Consider the following 22,116-nt stretch of genomic DNA (forward strand, 5'->3'; position numbering starts at 1 on the left):
TGTAGACCACTGTATGTGCAACTTTGTGTTGGTTGGGATGTACACTGTGTACATTGTTTTTGTGGGGAAAATAAAATATATATTGTTACCGTGTATTTGTGTGTTCTGAGTATAAAAACAATATTCTAAAATATTTTACAACACACTTATGTATGTACTGTCTGTAGTAAGTGTAACACTGAACAAAAAAAAGGCCTAGGTCATTATGATGAATGGAGAAGAAGTGTTTTCCATTCATCATAGTGTTTTACATTGAGCACATCAGTGTTCAACTGGTTCTTATAAATGTCTATTCATATGATGGTTTGTGTGTGTCATTTGAAAACAAAATACCATTTTGAGAAGAAATAACATTGTTTTGAATGTAAAGTTTCATTTTGCAGGAGAATTGAGGGGTTTTGCCCATTGTGTGTGTGTTTTTTGATTTGTGTGTAGAGTTCTGAGAGTATGAGGCATGCTTTCAGAAAATGTGTGTAAACAATCGAGAAAAACTGTAATCATAATGAGCCGTCCTCTGAGCAGGACACATAACAAATACATCCATGGTCTGTATGCACGGCCGGCTGTGAGACGAGTGGTCAGGGACCGTCTACGAAGTGCATTGAATATTTTTCCCATTATAAATACACCAAAATTATGCAAAAGCACATTTTTCCTAATTAAGCGTTGTACTATATCCAGGAAGAGACCAGTGGTGATGTGTGAAGTGATTTTGGTATCACTACACTGTATAATAGTGGAGTTATTGAATATTTTTGTAGCAACTCTTTTCGGCGTTGCACTTCGTAGACGGTCCCTGACCACTCGTCTCACAGCCGGCCGTGCATACAGACCATGGATGTATTTGTTATGTGTCCTGCTCAGAGGACGGCTCATTATGATTAATATAATGACCTAAAACACAAGAAAGCAGCAGCGCCGTGATGACGTCAGATTCCATTCCATATTCTCAGAGTTTCATTCCATATATTCAGAGTTCATTCAATATATTCAGAGTTTCATTCCATATATTCAGAGTTCATTCCATATTCTCAAATTTCACATTATATATATAATAATTTCCTGAACGGCTTGCCATAGTATATATATATATGTATATTTATATACATGTATATATATGTGTATATGTATATATATATATATACATGTATATTTATATACATGTATATATATGTATATATATATATATATATATATGCTACAATTAGCATTGTAACAACAGAGAAATAATCCACCAAACACAAACTTCCAAACTTTGTTTTTCCAGTTTATATATATATATATATATATGTGTGTGTGTGTGTGCATGGACATATTGTATATTATAAATAATAATTTGCTCATATAAGAAAAGATAACAAGTAATGAATTGGCATTCTAGATTGATAACAAATTTATATTTTGAAAAGGATAATTATATCAGTAATTAATTTATATTTCTGTATGACACAGATTAAAGATAATAATTATAGTTAGAATAATTATAAATAATAATAATTATAGTTAAACAAATTTAGGAAAATTTCATTAGAGTATATGTATGGCTAAATAAGGAAGCTGGTTAATAATTAATAATTGATTTGTAGAGAAGGGGTGGGATTAAATAAGTTTCTACTTCTTCTCACTCCTTTTCAAATATGTAAATCAAGGCATCATGTGTTGACAATTTAGTTTTCTTATGCTTTTCATTGTATGTAAATGCTACTTGTTTCTGACTGTCCACTTGTTGGTATGATCATGCTTTTTCTTTATTTTTTATTTTATTATTTTTTTGTATTCTACATGTTTGAAATAATGTGCTGAATTGTCTTCATGCATGCTTCTGTCATTGCCACACTGCCAACTACTGTAAAGTTGCTGTTGGCATAATTATCTCCTTACACGTTAGCCTTTAGTTAAATGGTCCAGTACATTTATTAAATGCCACCCATCAGCTTGTAGTCCCGTGTTATGCGGTTAATTAGCTCCAAGCACACAACTCTAAACGGCAGTCTAAATGATTATTTATTATATTATATTTAAATAACTTTTCAGAGCTGCTGTGGTCCTCACTCTTTCCCTCTGACTTCAACTGTGCAGGTACAAGAGACTAGTTAGTATACAACTAGCCTCCAAACAAAAACTATCTGATTGATTGAATTATTCCACCACTGTATCTGGAAGGAGTATAGTTGGAAACAAGTGGTCTTTCTTCTTGAGGAAAAACATAGGCTAACTACTGTCAGCATACCTGTTATTTTAAATAACTCTCTTTTTTATGTGATACAATTGGCCACAAAGTCTGACTATTATTCATATAATTGTAGGCAGATTCTGGATCCCTACGTCACCCTCAGGAACAGAAATGGTTGATTTAGTGTTTCCTTAAATCACACTTTCATACAATCTTAATTGTATTAAAAAGCTCAACAGTCCCCATTCATTTCTACACTATTTTTTTTATTGTCATAAAGAGTTTCTGAAGTTGGAGCTGTATTTTTACCTGAATTGATTACTTGATTACTTGATTGACTCCAATTTTCTTATTTAATCAGCCATTTTTTTCCACCTATGGTCTCTCCATAAGCCTTATGTGAAATGTATTTTTTTTTTTTTTTTAAGATTTAATTTTTTTATTTGAAGCCCAAAACTTTTAGTGAGGTTACTGAGTATATATGTTTGCTTTATTTTCCTAGGAAAACAATATTTAAAAGTTTACGTTTTATTTATAACAATGATGGAAAAACAGGTTGAAAAGGTAGACTCAGGATTCATGTGAAAGCTAATGACAAAATAAAAGAAATTTATGAGTGCATCTTTTCATACATGGTTGGTTAAACTTGAATTTCATGCAACTCCAAATTCTGATGACTTTATTTTGCATTTCATCATAGAGACGGTTGTAGGTCATCTGGTGTTTACACGGTCCGTGGGAACTATGGAAGTCTTCAGGTTGGTCTTCGTCATTTTATTCATGAACTTTAAGCAGTTCTCCACTTTCCAGTTTTAATGCTAACTATAAATACAACAATAAATTCTATTAAAGTTTATTATTGTTGTATTATTTTCCAGCAGACTGGATGGAGATGAGGAAATCAAGGTGAGGAGAGGTGGACCTGAAAAACACCACTGTCGGTACACAGCTGGAAACGGCAACAGTCAAATGACATGATTTTTATATTTGAATGATTGTGTGTTTATAATGTGTTTTTTGTGTCTCTGTCCTCCAGAAAACGCTGGAGGAACAGCTGGAAAACCACAGATAGGCTCATCAGAAGCAGCTCAGCTGCCTCCGAGACGCGATCTAGCAGAGGATGCTGTACCAACTCACTGAGTAAGGAAACGTCAGCAGAGCAAAATATTGTCTTGATAGTGATTATGTGTTTTTTAGACTGCCTTCACTGTCTTTCAGAGGCTGTAGCAGCCCAGTTTTAGAGCTGTGTGACTGGTAACATATTAAACTAGAAACCTAAGGAATCCATTGATACCAACCAAGTCATGTTAGCTTGCTCCAAAGTTAGGCTAAACTCTGGCAAGGAAAAACTGGTATTTCCATTTTCAAATGGGTTCCGTGACCTCTGACCTCAAGATATATGAATGAAATGTTGCGTTCCCCCATTGGACCCCCGATTTAAGAGTAACAATAACTTAAAACGCTGTGAAAGAGTGACATGAAATGTAACACATTATTAACAATAAAATAAAACGAAACCAACGGTATTAATGGAAAACTACTTCCCTGAGGAAAGCCGCACTAGTTATCTCACATTGTAGTGGAGCTCAAAAAACTATGACCATATACTTTAATTCTGTATTATTTACGATCGAGTGTGGTCGCATACGCAGCGACAAACACTCTCAATAGTTACTTTGGCATGGTCTGAATCTGCAGCAAAGCTGCCTGAACGCTGTGGAGAGAAGGACTCGCCGTCCAGTCTGTTTTTGGTTCGCTCCGCTAATTGACACATTCAGGTAATACCGCCGTAAATGAAATGTTTGCAGTTTGTCCACAGATATACCCGACTTCAGTTTATCAGTGTTGGCATACAGTTTGACATAAATCGTTGTCCATTGAGCTCGATTAACCCGACTAAAAGCCGACTGCTACAGCTGTCAGACAACAACTGGCGCTCAGCCAAAACTTTCCGGGTAAAACTCGCGCTCCAGAATTTCTGTTCCACTTGTGTGAGTAGTAGTGTCTTGCTAAAATTAAGCGTCGGATTTTAAGAGGTTAATTAAAAATCGATACAGCGTTTTGGAGAATCGAGTATTGCAAAACATAATATCATGATACTCATGTGTATCAATATTTTGTCATAAAAAAAGTAATATAGGGTAATAAAAATAAGACAGAAAAATGTAATTTAAAGAGCCATAGTATAGTATGTCGAAAAAAAATAATACAAAAGTTATAATAATAATACATTTTATTTATAGAGCGCTTTTCATAGTACTCAAAGAGACTTGATTCAACTTAAAATTATCATAGAAAACAACACACTAAAAACATACAACACAACTTTAATCACACATTAAAGTAGTTCTAAAACAGTGAGTTTTGTTTTGTGATTTGAATTTGGACAGATCTCGGATGTGTTTGGGGAGTGAGTTCCAGTTGCCGGGAACAGCTATGGAGAATGCTCCGTCTCAGGTCCGGTGCTTGGTCCTGACTGGTGGAGACAGGAAGTTGGCATCAGAGGAGCGCAGGCTGCAGGAGGGAGTGTGGTGGTGGAGCAGGTAAGTCATTAAAGAGTCAGTTAAAAGTATGTGGAAAACATCATTAAAAGTAATAGTATAGTATGTCCAAAAAAGTCATAAAATAGTCATAGTATAGTATGACGTAAAAATCAGAAAAAGTCATAGAATAGTCATTCAAGAAAAGTCATGGAATAATCAGTCAAAAAATATTCATAAAATAGTGCAGCATGTCATAAAAATAATATAGTAGGTCAAAAAATAATCGTTGTATAGCATGTCATAAAAAATGCCATGGTATAATATGTCATAAGAATCATGCTGTAGCATGCCATAAAATAAAGATATAGAATGTCTTAAAAAAAATAATATTGTATGTCAAAAAAGAATCAAAGTATAGCATGTCATAAAAAAATGTCATAGTATAGGATGTGGAAAAAATACCTCATGGTATAGCATGTCGGGAAAAAATCATAGTATAACGTCATAAAAAAATGTCAGTATAGCATGTCATAAAAAATGTCATCTTATAGTATGTCATAAAAAATATAGTATGTCATTAAAAAATTATATAATATGACAGGATATCAAAAAAGTCATCGTATAGTATATTATAAAACATAATATGACATTAAATAATAATATAGGATATCAAAAGAAGTCGTAGTATATTATAAAACATAATATAGTATATCATAAACAAATAATATAATATGTCAAAAAAAGAATCATAGTATAGCATGTCATAAAAAACAATATAGTATGTCAAAAAATGTCATAGTATAGTAAGTCCTAAAATAATAATATAGTATGTCATAAAAAATGTCATGGTATATTATGCCATAAAATAATAATATAGTATGTCATAAAATAATATATTATGTCAAAAAAAGTCATAGCATAGTATGCCATGAAATAATAATATGGTATATCATAAAAAAATAGTATAGTCCGCATAAAATAATATACTTTCTCAAAAAAATTATAGTGTAGTATGCCAAAAAATAACAATATAGAATGCCAAAAAATAGTAATATAGTATGTCGAGGTTTTTTTCGACATACTATACTCTGACTTTTTTATGACTTGTGGCTCAGGTAGTTATATGCGTGTCTTTAATATGAATACCGTGTCTCTACACGACAGATGAGCTGATCCAGAAAACCATATGGAACAAGTTCAGAGAATGTACTGTGCTCACTATAGCTCATCGTCTCATCACTGTCTTAGACAGCACCCGGACACTGGTGAGTCCTCCTACTCATAGATTCTAGAAAAGAGTACTTGTTTATTATCATAAAAGGCATAGCATAGTATGTCATGAAATACGAAAATGGTACGTTATAAAATAATATGTCAAAAAAATTCATGGCATAGTATGTCATTAAATAATATAGTAGGACATTAAATAATAATAATATAGGATATCAAAAAAAAGTCAAAGTATAGTATGTAAAAAAAATCATAGTATAGCATGTAATAAAATATAGTATGTCTTTAAATAAAAATAAAGTATGTAAAAAAAAAAAAAAGGTCATAGTATAGTATGTCAAAAGATAATATAGTATGTTAAAAAAATCATAGTGTAGTATGTTAACGAAATATCATAGTATAGTATGTTAAAAAAAGGTATAGTATACTATGTTTAAAAAATATCATAGTATGGTCTGTTAAAAACATAACATAGTAAGTTAAAAAAAATATTTTTTGCATTGATGCACCATTCAGCAGCAAAGAGTTTAAGAAGCAACAGGGAAGATTGTGAATCACCATTGTTTTTATTATCACATTTCAATGTTTACAGACTCCATGAAGAAGAACTTGGAGCCTTCCAGCCAGCACACTGATGAGGACCTGTGGAAGCTCTGGAGGAGGTTAGTATCTGATCAGCACAGTTGGTAGACCACTCTACCACAGAGTGGGGTACTTCTCCACTCTGTGTTAGAGTGGAGTAGTACCCCACTCTACCACAGAGTGGAGTACTCTACAACAGAGTAGGGTACTCACACTGTACAACACACAAACTGGACTGCTGCTGCTGCAGAGCGCCTGTTGACTGTGGCTACTTACTGTTGAGTGTTTTTAAGTGTATCATGTGTCTGTGTGCGAGAGCGATTGGGTTCTGCGTGAAGCCAAAAGGTTATTCTTTGAAGTACAAAGAGCAACGATTTATCATTAACTTTCTGTACAGTAGAGTACTACTACTACTACTACTACTCTACTCTAGAGTAGAGTACTCTAAAGTAGAGTACTGTAGAGTACTCTACAGTACAGTAGAGTACAGTACAGTACTCTAAAGTAGAGTACTGTAGAGTACTCTACAGTACAGTAGAGTACAGTACTGTACTCTACTCTAGAGTCCTCTACTGTAGAGTACTCTACTCTAGAGTAGTAGTAGTAGTAGTAGTAGTACTCTACTGTACAGTAGAGTACAGTAGAGTAGAGTACTCTACTGTAGCTTGGTGTGCTGATCGGACACTAACCTCCTCCTGAGCTTCCACAGGTCCTCATCAGTGTGCTGGCTGAAAGGCTCCAAGTTCTTCTTCATGGAGTCTGTAAAAATTGAAATGTGATAATAAAAACAATGGTGATTCAAAATCTTCCCTGGTGCTTCTTAAACTCTTTGCTGCTGAATGGTGCATTAATGCACATATTTTACTATGATATTTTTAACATACTATGATATGTTTTTAAACAAACTACACTATATTTTTTAGCATACTATACTATGATATTTCTTTTACATTCTATAATATGATATTTTTCATCATACTAAACTATACTATGATTTTTTTTCAACATACTTTACTATGATATTTCTTTAAAAATAATATATTTTTTTAATATAGTTGCCTATGACATTTTTTTCAACATACGATACTGTGATAATTTTTATCATACTAAACTATATCTTTTAACATACTATACTATGATATTCTGTAAGAAACTATACCTAGATATTTTTTAACATATTTACTCTATTTCTTTATTATTATTATATATTATATTATACCATGATCTTTTTTTAAATGCTATACTATAATATTTCTTTATCATTTGTTATATTTTTATAGCATACTATACTTTGTCATTTTTTTCAACATACTATACTATAATTTTTAACATACTAAACTATTTTTTAACATACTATACTATATTTTATAACATACTGTACTTTGATATTTTTTAACATACTATGATATAGTTTTTAAATACTATATTATATTTCTTTTACATTCTATATTTTTCATCATACTAAACAATTTTAAAAAAAATACTATACTATGCCATTTTTTTCAACATACTATACTATGATATTCTGTAAGAAACTATACTATATTTTCTTTATCATACTATACCTAGATATTTTTTAACATACTTTACTATGATATTTTTTGTCTAACTATATCATATTTTTTAACATACTATACTATATATTTTCAACATACTATACTATATATTTTCAACATACTATACTATGCCATTTTTTTCAACATACTATACTATATTTTGTAACAAACTATACTATGATTTTTTTTTATCATACTATACCTAGATATTTTTCAATATACTTTACTATATTTTTTTCAACATACTATACTATGATATTTTGTAACAAACTATACTATGACATTTTTTTTAACATACTATACTATATTTTTTTAACATATACTATGATCTTTTTTTAAATGCTATACTATAATATTTTTTTAACATCCTTTATTATATTTTTATAGCATACTATGCCATTTTTTTCAACATACTATAGTATGATAATTTTTAACATACTAAACTATAATTTTTAACATACTAAACTATTTTTATAACATACTATACTATATTTTTTTTAACATACTATACTATGATATGTTCTTATCATACTATAACTAGATATTTTTTTAACATACTACACTTTGATATTTTTTCTACATCCTATACTATGACTTTTTTTTATATATTCGACATACTATAACAATAACAAATACTGTTCAACACCTCTAGGGAGGGGGGGGACAAAGGAGGACGGTCTGCAGGACAGATAATGCACTATACTCACTTTTAACAGTCTTCTGCACTATATTCACTTTTTTAATAGTTGTGTATCACAGCTGTTACTCTGCACTATATTCAGTTTTAACAGTTTTCTTCTTCATCTTGTATTTTTATATCTGGTATATTTTTTTGTTCTTTGCACTACTAACTTTTTTACTGCCTTTTTACTAATATGTTTTTGCACTATGGAACTGTGATGCTGGAAACTTGAATTTCCCTCGGGATTAATAAAGTTACTATCTATCTATCTATCTATCTATCTATCTATTTATCTATCTACCATGACATTTTTCCCACACACTATACAATGACTATTTTCGACATATGCACTATGGCTTTTTGAAAAATAATAATTTAGACATACTTCACTGAATTTTTTTCAACATTGTATAGTGTGACTTGTTTTCCAACATACTATATGCCATTTTTTTCATGACATACTATACTATATTATTTTCATGACATACTATACTATGATATTTTTATGGCATACTAAACGATAACTTGTTTTATGACATACTATAACTTTTTTTCAACACTCTACAGTATGACATTTTTTTTCTTTTCAACATACTATATAATGATTTTTTAATGACTTACCCGCTCCACCACCACACTCCTTCCTGCAGTCTCAGCTCCTGTGATGCCAACCTCCTGTCTCCACCACTAAGAACCAAGCACTGGACCTGAGGAGACCGAGCATTCTCCATAGCTGTCCCCGGTCACTGGAACTCACTCCCCAAACACATCCGAGATGCACCAATCTGTCCAGATTCAAATCACAAAACAAAACGCACTGCTTTAGAACTACTTTAATGTGTGATTAATGTTGTGTTGTACATTTTTACCGTGTTTACTATGTACTATGACATTAAAAAATATTCCACTTACTATACTATGAGTTTTTTTCCCCACATACTATACAATGACTTATTATTTTTTCAACATACTTTAATATCATTTTTTAAATACCATGACTTTTTTTAAACATATTATACAGACCTTTTTTATTTTTTCGACACACTATACTTTGACTTGTTTTTCAACAAATATACTACTTTTTTTTTATTTCAACATACTATACATGACTTTTACAATTTGTTCGACATACTATCTTATACTGTTTTTAAACATACTATATTATGCTATTTTTTTCGACATACTATACTATGACTTTTTATACCATGCGTTATTTTTTGTCGGACGCCCTGTTCCTATTGATCCTGTTCGCGTTGAGAAGGCAGCAACATGGATCAGGAATGGCTGATTAGTTCAGATGAAAATAGAGGATGGCATCAGTATTGACAATAAATGAAGCAGTAGAGCATGGACAAGAGACAGACACACCAACAACATGACAAAGAGTACTCAAAGGCTTACTGGGATCAGGACCCAGCAAAAAGAAGACCACAAGAACAATATAAAAAACCCACTGAAATATCAGGACAAAAGACACAATAAAACGACCACAGGATAAACTTCCAACAACTTAAATGATATTATTGACAATTATTAAAGCGCAGCAAGTACCGGACGAACTGACCCACAATGCACCTGCAGGTACTACAAAATAAAAGCCCTGGCTGTCCGCTAATGCTAGAGGCACTGTTTACAAAATAAAAGCTCTACAGAAAACAACAGTTGGTTGTCCCAAAAATGAAAACATGAATTTAACTATATTACAGAAACACTGTTATTGACTCCGTTACATGTTGTTTTCTGGTTTTGGTCTGAGGAAAATGTTAATATTCCCAACGGCCCACTGGCTCTTTTCAACCGCCTTGTACCAACCGTTACCAACCGTTACCAACGGCTCTGACGTTAGCATGTAGCATCAGTTAGCTGGACGCTAAGCTAGCTAGCTAGCAACGGACAGTTAAGCTGCCTAGCAACGGACCCAGCGAGCCTGTGTAATGTTTGTTTGTGGGGCTCTACAGCCTCTGACTGACCTCATAACGTCCTCCACACGTCTTCATGAAGCACATCATCATAAATCCATGAATTCATCCGCTCTAATGTCAACATGTCCAGCCGTCTGCAGACATGTTGTCCTGTGGTGGTAGTAGTAGGAGGAGAAACACAGGTGCTGCTGATTGCACTGATGGATCACACTGGAGACAAGGCCTATGGAAGGAGACTGGGTCACGCGTCATCATCGAGACATATCTTCTACACATGCGCATTAAGATCTGCTCTGTACTCGCCGAAAATGAGCCAATCGCAACGCAGGACCGCAGCTTCAGTCACACTGCGCATGCGTCATACCCCGACACCAAACCCATCACCATGATTATAAAGACCGGTCGTGACCTTCTCTTCTCTTAATACATCCGTGGTCGTGACGCTCCGTTCTTCGAATCGCGCCGCCACGCTCCCAGAATGCATTGCGCGGCTGCTTAGAGTTGAACTACACGTGCATGAAAAGACAGCTGTATAACTATGTTAGTAATGTTGTTGCATATATATATATATTTGTGTTTTCTTTAGTATAGCAACAATTTGATATTAGAAAATGTAGTAACTAACGATAAATTGGATGGTTTCCTACGTCTTAAAGGGACTGTTTGTAACGTCTTACACTCTTATAAATCATTGCGGGTCGGTGTTTCCCATGCGTGCTCGTGTGTGGCTACGCTGTTCAGACTCAGACTCCAACACAAACTACACGGAAGCACCAAAACCACAAAGTTCTATCTAGTGAAGCCCGTCTGTTAAACAGTGTCGGCCGCGGTCGGAGGACGCGGGGGAGACCCTAGCTTTGGTCTCCAGGACCGGAGTCTCTGCTACTCTGCCTGCCTTCACTCAGCTCGCTCCACCTCACGTGCATGCACGCACACTACACACTGCAGAAGACTTCGTAGCTCTGAGAATATCTAGCGAATGTACAGTGGACGTTAGTGCAGAAATAACTGCTGCAGCTCCTCCAGACCAACAGAGGTTTCCCGTGTTTTGTGAAGTGACGGGGCTCTGCAGAGAGAAACGTTATCGTCTCCGACCGGGTGCCGGTTTCTCCCGTTCCCTCCGGACGCGGTCGGGAGGCTGAAGCAGGAAAAGCCAACACTAGGATCAGCATTGATTCATGGAGAGACCTTTGTCTGGTCAGCTAACATTACTGCCAAGCAGCTGAAATATAGAGTGATATTGTGCTTTTAGCTGACGTGTGTCGCCTCACTGTTTTGAGCGATGCTCGTTCATGTCTATGTAGAGCGAGCACAAGCGCGAGCAACAGGACGCTGACTTTAGTTGACTTAACGGCCACAGGTGTCGCTGTTAATAAGCATTTCTGATTCTTACAAACAGTCCCTTTATAACACCAGGCAGTTGTGCTGGTCAACATTTAATATTTCCAAGACAGAAGAATTTAATCAGTCGACATCAAAGTTTCAAAATTGCAAAAAGAAACCTGGTTTCTGGTTCAAGCTCAAATTGAGATTTTCTGGTTTAAGACATTTTAAGATGTGACCTGTGACTCTGGGAAACAAAAGGTCACAATTTTAAACCAAAAATAAGATTCAAAAAGCCAAAAACATTCATAATGAAAATCTGCTCTTTGAAGTAAACAGAGGACAAAAGAATTGGTTCGTGTTAGTTTCTTTATTTGCATGACATTAAAGAAATGACGCAGGACACTCATGCAGCTCACTGGAATGTGCAGAATTTAAGGAATGAGTCCAATATTGCTTAGCAATTATAAACACTTTGGTGTTTGGCTTTTGTTTCTGGGACTGGTGGACTGTAATGGAGCCTGTGGAGGCAATTTCAACATTGATTTCTGAGGGTAAAAGCTCCACAGGTTGACTTCATGTGTCTGTGTGGAGCCATGTAATGTAAAAACTAGCAGGGTGACACGTACATCTGTAATAAACTAACAAATATGATTTGTTTTGTAGCAAAAACTCAGATAGTCAGAATTTTTTTTGTTTTGTTTTACATCAAACATCACATACAAAAGACAATATCAAGGAGCTGACTTTCCACCAAAATCCAGACATAATCTGTTTGTAGTTAGTTGAGAAACTGAAGCCTCAGGTTCAGGTTTTATCTACTTCTTTCTGTTTGTTACAAGCATAATGTTATAATATGAAAAACGGCTGGTTTTGGTATATATATTGTATATGGTATATATATATTTAGTAGTATGAGGAAATTAACTGCAAAACTCCATCGTTCCACAGGGTGAAGCTGCAACAGAAAGCAAAGCAGAAACATCTATTTAAATGTGTTAATCTACAGTTCTGTTGTTATAAACAGAACTGATCTGCAGAGGCACTTTGGGTTCAGAATATATGAATGAATGAAGACAAAGTGAAACCCAGGTCCAGGTGGAGGAGGTGGTTGAGTGTGGAGCAGAAGGAGTGGAGGAGTCTCAGTGTGTCTGCAGAGACTGTGCAGAAGGACAAAATCCAGATACACTGATGATACTCTGTCAGGTCCAGAGGAACACACAGGGATGATGGTGGTTAGAGATCACTACTACAATCCTTTCCATCTGATGAGAGAAGAAGAAAACAGAAGTCATCCATCAGTGTTTACAGAGACTCCCTTCATCAGCTGTCAGTCAGCATCCAGTATAAAGAGCAGAAGGGACTTCAGTCTGTGTAGCGTAGCCAGCTTCCTTTCAGCTCTCATGTTAACGTATTGGAGTGAACACACTGAGCTCAGAGCTCCCAGACCAGAGGCCTGTACTACGAAGCCAGTCCAACACACCCAGGGTATCTTCTCCTTATCTGGTTTAACTAACCCCTCAACCAAGATCCCGCTAAGCGGTCCTACGACAGCCATTATCAACTCCGTAAGTCAACCCAGGGTTTCTCAGTCTGGCTATGAGCGCGTTCACAGAGAAGGGGCGGGGTTTGTAGCACATGACCAATCACAGACATGGACCAGTCTACAGTCAGCAGAGCGGCATACTTTACAAACACATATTAGAAAAGTTAAACACATAATCCAGACTAAAATTAACACAGTTTAAACTGCCAGATGCAGGAAGGACAGCTGACAAAAAAATCACTGACTGTGTGAATGTGTAAATAAACAGACTTTTAATATCCCGATAGATCTGACTAGAACTAATTACACGTGTGTTCCATTAAATCAATGTGTTGATTAGATGTGTTCTTATAGAATAGAATAGAAGATACTTTATTCATCTCCTGGAGGAATTATAATACTTTAGTCTTATTCTTTCAGCTCCAACCCCGGCGGTGTGAAACAGACTTAGGAGAAAGTAAAAAATAAATCTATAAACATAATTCACAGCGGTAAGCAGGCTTACTTTCACTTCTTCTAATCACCCACAGCATACATAAAAGTATTGGTAGCAAACTAACCAAGGCAACACATTCAGTCTGAGGGACTGTAGGAGCACGACTCTGACGTGTCTCACAGCAACATACGGCTCAAGAAGCTGATTCAGATGAGTGACTATATGAATATCATATATGAATATATGATAAGAGATCATGTACTGATTTTGTGTTATTGTGGTTATATAAATGTCATTTATGTCCGTTTCACACCGCTGGGTTTGCAGCTGAGAGAAGAAGGCTACATTATTGTCATACAGCTCATAACAATACATGTGATCACATTAACTCAGCAGAGTACACAAAGTAGTTCTAGTCAGATCTCTGGTGCTCTAGACGGGGCAGTGATATTACAAGTCTGTTCATTTACACATTCACACAGTCGGTGACCTTTCTGCATGTGTCACTTTAAACTGTGTTGCTTTTAGCCTGGATTATGTGTTCAAATTCTTTGTCTCTGTGTAATATTATCTTATGATCCACACAGTGGAAATAAACTGCTGAGAGTCCTGAGAGCATCATTACTGCAGAAACAGAGAGCTTTTCACTGCTCACTTTAATGATGGATTTACTGCTGCTAGGTTGGTTTCAGTCACATTTCAATGTTTCATCTACTTTTAAATATTACATGACAAATATGTAAATATTAGGGCTGTCAATCCATTAAAATATTTAGTCGCGATTAATCGCATGATTGTCTATAGTTAATCGTGATTAATCTCAAATTAATCACATGTTTTATATCTGTTCAAATTGTACCTTAAAGGGAGGAGACATGAACACAACAACAACATCATCTTCTTCACATCAACTCTAACACATGATCACAACAAGCTTCTGGCTGATCTGATTGGTTGACTGTTCTCTCTCTGTGTGTCACCGTTCTCCTCTCACAGCTTAACGGAGGAAACACGTCACAACAATACTGCTGAAACCAGCATGGACCGACTCCGACCCTCTACTGACCTCAGAGTCTCCAGTCTGCAGTGTGGACTCTCCACAAGATCAGACAGCAGCTTCACGTCTGATTCCTGCAGCTTGTTGTATCTCAGATCCAGCTCTCTGAGATGGGAGGGGTTGGACTTCAGAGCTGAGACCAGAGAAGCACAGCTGATCTCTGACAAACTGCAGCCCCACAATCTGAATAAAGAATAAATGATGAAGATAAAAATCACTTTATAATCCAGTCAGATGTGTTCAGGTTTTAAATGTGTAGCTCAACATCACTATGTCCTAATCAATGATCTTTTCCCTAAAATGAGTAGAGTGAGTGACTGAGCCAATCAGATTTCAGCCAGAACGAGGATCAGTCCAAATTAGGAGGGGCCGCTCGTCCCCCCCCCCCTCGATATGTAATGTATTAGATTGACCCAGTCTGACAGGCAGCGTTCTGCTCTGTGCCGTCTGCCTGCAGTTACCGGTTACTTTTTATTATTATATTATTATTGTTATGTTGCTCATGATGAATAGTTGGCCCATATTTGGCTGCCAAAGTGCCGCCCTAGGCGGTTGCCTAGTCGGCCTGTATGGAGGTGCCGGCCCTGGCTGTGACGTTCAGGCGTAGAGGCAGCTCTGTAGGAGTGTGCGTTCAGTCAGAGCCTACTTCCTGTGTTGCTTTCAACGACATCAAGCTCTCTCTGGCCCCCGCAATGATAAACATTCATTTACTTTAACAACTAACAGTGGACATTTTCTACACTTTCTTTAAGAAACACAAGTCTTTTGTGACTGCAGACTAGATTTAGTTCAAGAAACATGAAAATATGAAGAAAAGGACATTAATAACTTTATGGATGTAAGTTATGTTTGTACATAAATCAGGTTCAATTGTTAATTCAACATATAAGATCTCTAATAGTAACAGAGAGTCAGTGAACTGACCTCAGAGTCTCCAGTCTACAGTGTGGACTCTCCAGAAAACCACACAGGACCTTCACTCCTGAATCCTGCAGCTTGTTGGAGCTCAGCTCCAGCTCTCTCAGATGGGAAGGGTTGGACTTCAGAGCTGAGGCCAGAGAAGCACAGCTGATCTCTGACAAACTGCAGCTCATCAATCTGAATAAAGAATAAATGATGGAGATAAAAATTACTTTATAATCCAATCAGATGTGTTCAGGTTTTAAATGTGTAGCTCAACATCACTATGTCCTAATCAATGATCTTTTCCCTAAAATGAGTAGAGTGACTTTGTCATTGTGTTATTGTGGATCATCATAATGTCAGCCTTCTACAGACATCATCCAAATGTCACCACAACATTCATACACCTGTTCATGTCAACACACATCAATAACATGCTGCTGATCTCTGTCAAGTCTGGAATTAGAGGATCAATATTAAATCAGACTTATTGGACTTCATTACTTCATTTATTACATGGCCTTCTTCTCACTGTATCTGCTAGCCTAGCAGGTTTATGTCATTTACAGGAAAAGTCCACATTTGTTCAAGTGTGTCTGTAAACAACAGCCACATGTCATATGTACATTAACAGAGTTATTGGTGGCAGTAATCATTCCTCCTGTGAAGTGGTCCCTTCATAACACAACTACACTGTAAGAAATGACTTCACAAGTTCAAGTGAAACTAATATGAAGATTCAGCAGTCTGAGTCGACAAATCAAAGTTACACACTGTTTAGTACCAAATTCCCTCTTTGAGTTACTATTCCTCCTGCAGCTCAACAAGGAAACTGTCAAACACAACATACTGACTGGATACATACTAAGGCTGGGCAATATATCCATATTATATCTGTGATGGAATTTTCCATCAATTCCTCTCTTATTGGTAGAAAGGTCAGAGTGTTTGTCAGAGTGTCCCTCTGTTGACATTCTTGGGTTGGAGTCCTGTCTAGAGGAGCCACCGTTATCTGTACAGATAACAGGCTGTGCCTGTAGTGGAGACCGTAGAGCCAGTCACTAGGGCAACCAGGGTCAGAGATGCCAGAGGAACGGAGTAAGTCAAAACATGATAAGGGGTAAGACACTGAGCACCGGGGAGGAAGGACAGAGTTGGGAGGCCTTCACGCAGAGAGCATCTATTGTGGAGACCTGACAATTCTCCTTGATCAAGCTTCAATAAACCTTCTTTTGTAAGACATCATCAGCTCCGGACCTCTTCCTTCCAAAGATAACTTGTTTATCAATTATTCCATCACAATATCCATATCTTGAAATGAGACGAGTTATTGTCTTTGATTTTGGATATCCCAATATCTAGGGTTGTCAAAGTTAATCGTGTCACATGCAGTTTGGGTCAAGTCATAGTCAAGTCAGCACACTGACACACTGACAGCTGTTGTTGCCTGTTGGGCTGCAGTTTGCCATGTTCTGATTGGAGCATATTGTTTTATGCTAAATGCAGTACCTGTGAGGGTTTCTGGACAATATCTGTCATTGATTTGTGTCTTAATTGATTTACAATAATAAATATATACATACATTTACATAAATCCTATTTGTCCACTCCCATGTTGATAAGAATATTAAATACTTGACAGGTCTCCCTTTAAGGTTCATTTAGAACTGATACAAAAATTGTGAATAATTTGCGATTAATCGTGATTAAATATTTTAATGGATTGACAGCCCTAGTAATGTCGTGTTGTGTTGTAAGTGTCGTCTCTTCCTGGTTTTAAAGGCTACATTACAGTAAAGTGATGTCATTCTCTGAACTTACCAGACTGTTCTAGCTGTTCTATTATTGGTCATTTACACAAAAAAAATATGATATTTGATTTTCTCCAAGTCACCCAGCCTTAATACATCTAACTCAGACTGCTGAAGCCTCTGATTAGTTTAAGATCAACTTTACAGGTCATTTTACACAGAACAAGACTGTGGATTTAGTCCTCATCTCGTAACACTCAGGTTATACGGGGGTTGCTTCACAGACAGAAGGAATGATGACAGACATCAATAACTCTTTGAATGTTCATATGAACATGTGAGTATTGTATTCAGATAGACTTGAAAAAAATATGGACCTGCAAAGAGGTTTCTGATGCAGAATATTTATTTGGTTTTTGCTTCAAATAATTAGACAATGCTGACATGAAAACAGATCACAGTTAGATCTGCTGTCAAAAAGAACGTGGGAATAACTTAGAACCATAGAGACCTCTGATTAGATGGTGTCGTTCATAATCATCACTTATGTGCCTTTAAGTTGGTGCAATACGTGTTTGTTGAAGAGTGCTGCACCTTTAGACATGTTCAAATAGAGAGCTACAGGAATGAGTCCTAAAACTCATAAATGAGTTAGCATTTTAGCACTTCCTGTTCCCTCGTCTGGAAGTCAATGGGTTTTTAGTTAGATGGCTGAAATAAGGTCTGTGTTAAAGGTCCAGTGTGTAGGATCTGGAGGTATCTAGTGGTGAGGTGAGGAGATTACAACCAACTGAAGCCTCTCCTGTGTGCCAAGCCTGTTGGAGAGCTACGGTGGCCGACGTGAAAACGTGAATGTCCCTCTCTAGAGCCATCTGGAGCAGAGCCAGTGTGTAGAGAGTGTGTGTACAAACTACATAAACTACAGTCAGTGAACTGACCTCAGAGTCTCCAGTCTACAGTTTGGACTCTTCAGTCCAGCAGAAAGCAGCTTCACTCCTGAATCCTTCAGGCAGTTGCCTCTCAGATCCAGCTCTCTCAGATGGGAGGGGTTGGACTTCAGAGCTGAGGCCAGAGAAGCACAGCTGATCTCTGACAAACAGCAGCTATACAATCTGAATAAAGAATAAATGATGAAGATAAAAATCACTTTATAATCCAGTCAGATGTGTTCAGGTTTTAAATGTGTAGCTCAACATCACTATGTCCTAATCAATGAGCTTTTCCCTAAAATGAGTAGAGTGACTTTGTCATTGTGTTATTGTGAATCATCATAATGTCAGCCTTCTACAGACATCATCCAGATGTCACCACAACATTCAAACACCTGTTCATGTCAACACACATCAATAACATGCTGCTGATCTCGGTGTTCATCTATGTGTGTGTGCTGAAGGATCAATATCGATGATCAGACATTATTTGTGGAACATGTTGAAACAATCAGAAACCAGAGAAATATTTCTACTTCATGAAGTAAACTTGATCAATTCAGAACAAATATTCAGGGTTCCTACACATTTTACATTTTACATTCTTTTCCAGACTTCTCTGTAGATATTTCAGACCATATTTGACTTTGTGACTCGGGGTTCAGAGGACGCTGTTACAAGACTACAGCCCCCCCCCCACCATGTTTGAGATGTCAAACCATTTTCCTCAAAGTTTGCATTCAGCTCTCTTTTCCCCATTTGGAATTGTTAACCAACCAGGCTTTGTGTTTGGGATCATCAAACCAGCCCTCAGAACACTTTACTCATTGTGGTCGTTCAGTCTACAGTCCTACAGAGAAAGCTGGACGACGTTCTGCTGTCAAACATCCTGCTCTAGGTGAATCACAATGATGCCGTCCCTCTATTAGCACCAGGGACAGACTGGGACACAAACCCATCCCAGGACTTTGAGACGGAGAGGTGTCTTATGTGAGCGGACGGAGGGCGCGAGACGAAACATTGTGGGTTAGTAATTTTACCACTAATAGAGTTTTAGTGGTATAAAGAGAATGTGATGATGATGATGAAGACCTTCAAGACTCTTCATCGTGGATGACACCTCCTCAGTTTGTATCAGCACGTCATCACTGAATCAAAACAAGACCGTCCAGCTGGAACACTGGTCACAGTTCATCACATTCATGATGTAAATGACTGAGCCAATCAGATTTCAGCCAGAACGAGGATCAGTCCAAATTAGGAGGGGCCGCTCGTACCCCCCCTCAAGATGTAAAGTATTAGATTGTCCCAGTCTGACAGGCAGCGTTCTGCTCTGTGCCGTCTGCCTGCAGTTACCGGTTACTTTTTATTATTATATTATTATTGTTATGTTGCTCATGATGAATAGTTGGCCCATCTTTGGCTGCCAAAGTGCCGCCCTAGGCGGTTGCCTAGTTGGCCTCTATGGAGGCGCCGGCCCTGGCTGTGACGTACAGGCGTAGAGGCAGCTCTGTAGGAGTGTGCGTTCAGTCAGAGCCTACTTCCTGTGCTGCTTTCAATGACATCAAGCTCTCTCTGGCCCGCGCTCTCTCACACAGTAGTAAACATTGTGGCTGCACCGGCTGCTCTAAACACCATGAAAAACACTCTGCTTGTATGATCTATTTATTTTTAGAAATTCTGAATTTGATATCTTAGAAAGCAGAATAGGGGCAACAGTCTGGAAACAGACATGTTTTTCCATTCTCTCTTTTCTTTTTTCCATACTCATCCAGACCTGGAAATGACTAAAATCAAATTCCATACTTCTCCATACTGCGTAGGAACCCTGAATATTAGTTGAGAGGATCTTCTGTATCCAGATGTGACCATTTACCAACAATGATAAACATTCATTTACTTTAACAACTAACAGTGGACATTTTCTACACTTTCTTTAAGAAACACAAGTCTTTTGTGACTGCAGACTAGATTTAGTTTAAGAAACATGAAAATATGAAGAAAAGGACATTAACAACTTTATGGATGTAAGTTATGTTTGTACATAAATCAGGTTCAATTGTTAATTCAACATATAAGATCTCTAATGGTAACAGAGAGTCAGTGAACTGACCTCAGAGTCTCCAGTCTACAGTGTGGACTCTCCAGAAAACCACACAGGACCTTCACTCCTGAATCCTTCAGGTCGTTGTGACTCAGATCCAGCTCTCTCAAATGGGGGGGGTTGGACTTCAGAGCTGAGACCAGAGAAGCACAGCTGATCTCTGACAAACTGCAGAGACTCAATCTGAATAAAGAATAAATGATGGAAATAAAAATCACTTTATAATCCAGTCAGATGTGTTCAGGTTTTAAATGTGTAGCTCAACATCACTATGTCCTAATCAATGATCTTTTCCCTAAAATGAGTAGAGTGACTTTGTCATTGTGTTATTGTGGATCATCATAATGTCAGCCTTCTACAGACATCATCCAAATGTCACCAAAACATTCATACACCTGTTCATGTCAACACACATCAATAACATGCTGCTGATCTCAGTCAAGTCTGGAATTTGAAGATCAATATCAAATCAAACTTGTTGGACTTCATTACTTCATTTATTACATGGCCTTCTTCTCACTGTATCTGCTAGCCTAGCAGGTTTATGTCATTTACAGGAAAGGTCCACATTTGTTCAAGTGTGTTTGTAAACAACAGCCACATGTCATATGTACATTAAAAGAGTTATTGGTGGCAGTAATCCTTTCTCCTGTGAAGTGGTCCCTTCATAACACAACTACACTGTAAGAAATGACTTCACAAGTTCAAGTGAAATTAATATGAAGATTCAGCAGTCTGAGTCGACAAATCAAAATTACAGACTGTTTAGTACCAAATTCCCTCTTTGAGTTACTATTCCTCCTGCAGCTCAACAAGGAAACTGTCAAGCCTCTCCTGTGTGCCAAGCGTGTTGGAGAGCTACGGTGGCCGACGTGAAAACGTGAATGTCCCTCTCTAGAGCCATCTGGAGCAGAGCCAGTGTGTAGAGAGTGTGTGTACAAACTACATAAGCTACAGTCAGTGAACTGACCTCAGAGTCTCCAGTCTACAGTTTGGACTCTTCAGTCCAGCGAAAAGCGGTTTTACTCCTGAATCCTGCAGCTTGTTGTTACTCAGCTCCAGCTCTCTCAGATGGGAGGGGTTGGACTTCAGAGCTGAGGCCACAACTTCACAGTGAGTATCTGAGAGTCTACATTCAGAAAGTCTGTGATGACACAAAAATGACAAAATATGTTATTATGAAAGAGGACAGTTTATATTTACTTCATGCATTTGATGACTAAACAGTTTGATATATACTTCTTTAATCAACATTTACTCCTCACATCAGTGGTTCAGCTAATCTTATCTCACTGTTTGACATGAAACAATAATTCTCATCACTCTCTCTCAAACCTGCAGACTTTTAATCTTTGTTTTTCTTTAATCTTGCAGATGAAGAGAGAGAACATGTAGTTACATTGAGGCTTCCCTAATGTCCAGTCTGTCAGTGTGATCTG

General features: G+C 36.9%; 1 protein-coding gene and 2 long non-coding RNA genes across 8 annotated transcripts in view; 1 reads left to right on the top strand and 2 right to left on the bottom strand.

Annotated features, from left to right (window-relative positions):
• LOC141762901 (uncharacterized) overlaps positions 1–12,699 on the top strand; it is a 182,662-nt gene extending 169,963 nt beyond the window's left edge. Inside the window, exon 3 of the long non-coding RNA XR_012592928.1 lies at positions 12,637–12,699. This is a non-coding gene — a long non-coding RNA (uncharacterized LOC141762901). The remainder of the gene's footprint in view (positions 1–12,636) is intronic.
• LOC141762897 (uncharacterized) lies at positions 6,430–10,891 on the bottom strand. 2 transcript variants are annotated; one of them, XR_012592924.1, is made up of 4 exons: positions 10,677–10,891; positions 9,328–9,491; positions 7,158–7,227; positions 6,430–6,528 (listed from the first exon to the last, which is right to left on the bottom strand). It is a non-coding gene; the product is annotated as an uncharacterized LOC141762897 (long non-coding RNA). The 2 variants fall into 2 exon arrangements; XR_012592925.1 differs by lacking the exon at positions 10,677–10,891 and adding an exon at positions 10,411–10,632.
• LOC141762855 (protein NLRC3-like) overlaps positions 12,307–22,116 on the bottom strand; it is a 58,910-nt gene continuing 49,100 nt past the window's right edge. For 2 of the 5 annotated variants that reach the window (XM_074626967.1, XM_074626966.1), the window contains exons 6-10: positions 21,648–21,821; positions 18,583–18,756; positions 15,915–16,088; positions 14,996–15,173; positions 12,307–13,200 (exon numbers count right to left, since the gene is read on the bottom strand). In XM_074626967.1, the coding sequence (XP_074483068.1) occupies positions 13,198–13,200; positions 14,996–15,173; positions 15,915–16,088; positions 18,583–18,756; positions 21,648–21,821 (703 nt within the window). In that variant the 3' untranslated portion in view covers positions 12,307–13,197. Of the gene's footprint in view, positions 13,217–14,988; positions 15,174–15,914; positions 16,089–18,582; positions 18,757–20,686; positions 20,846–21,632; positions 21,822–22,116 lie in introns of all 5 variants that reach the window. The other 3 variants (XR_012592919.1, XM_074626965.1, XM_074626963.1) reach the window with 3 other exon arrangements.

Source organism: Sebastes fasciatus, chromosome 24 (assembly GCF_043250625.1).
Source record: "Sebastes fasciatus isolate fSebFas1 chromosome 24, fSebFas1.pri, whole genome shotgun sequence".
Lineage (NCBI taxonomy): Eukaryota > Metazoa > Chordata > Actinopteri > Perciformes > Sebastidae > Sebastes > Sebastes fasciatus.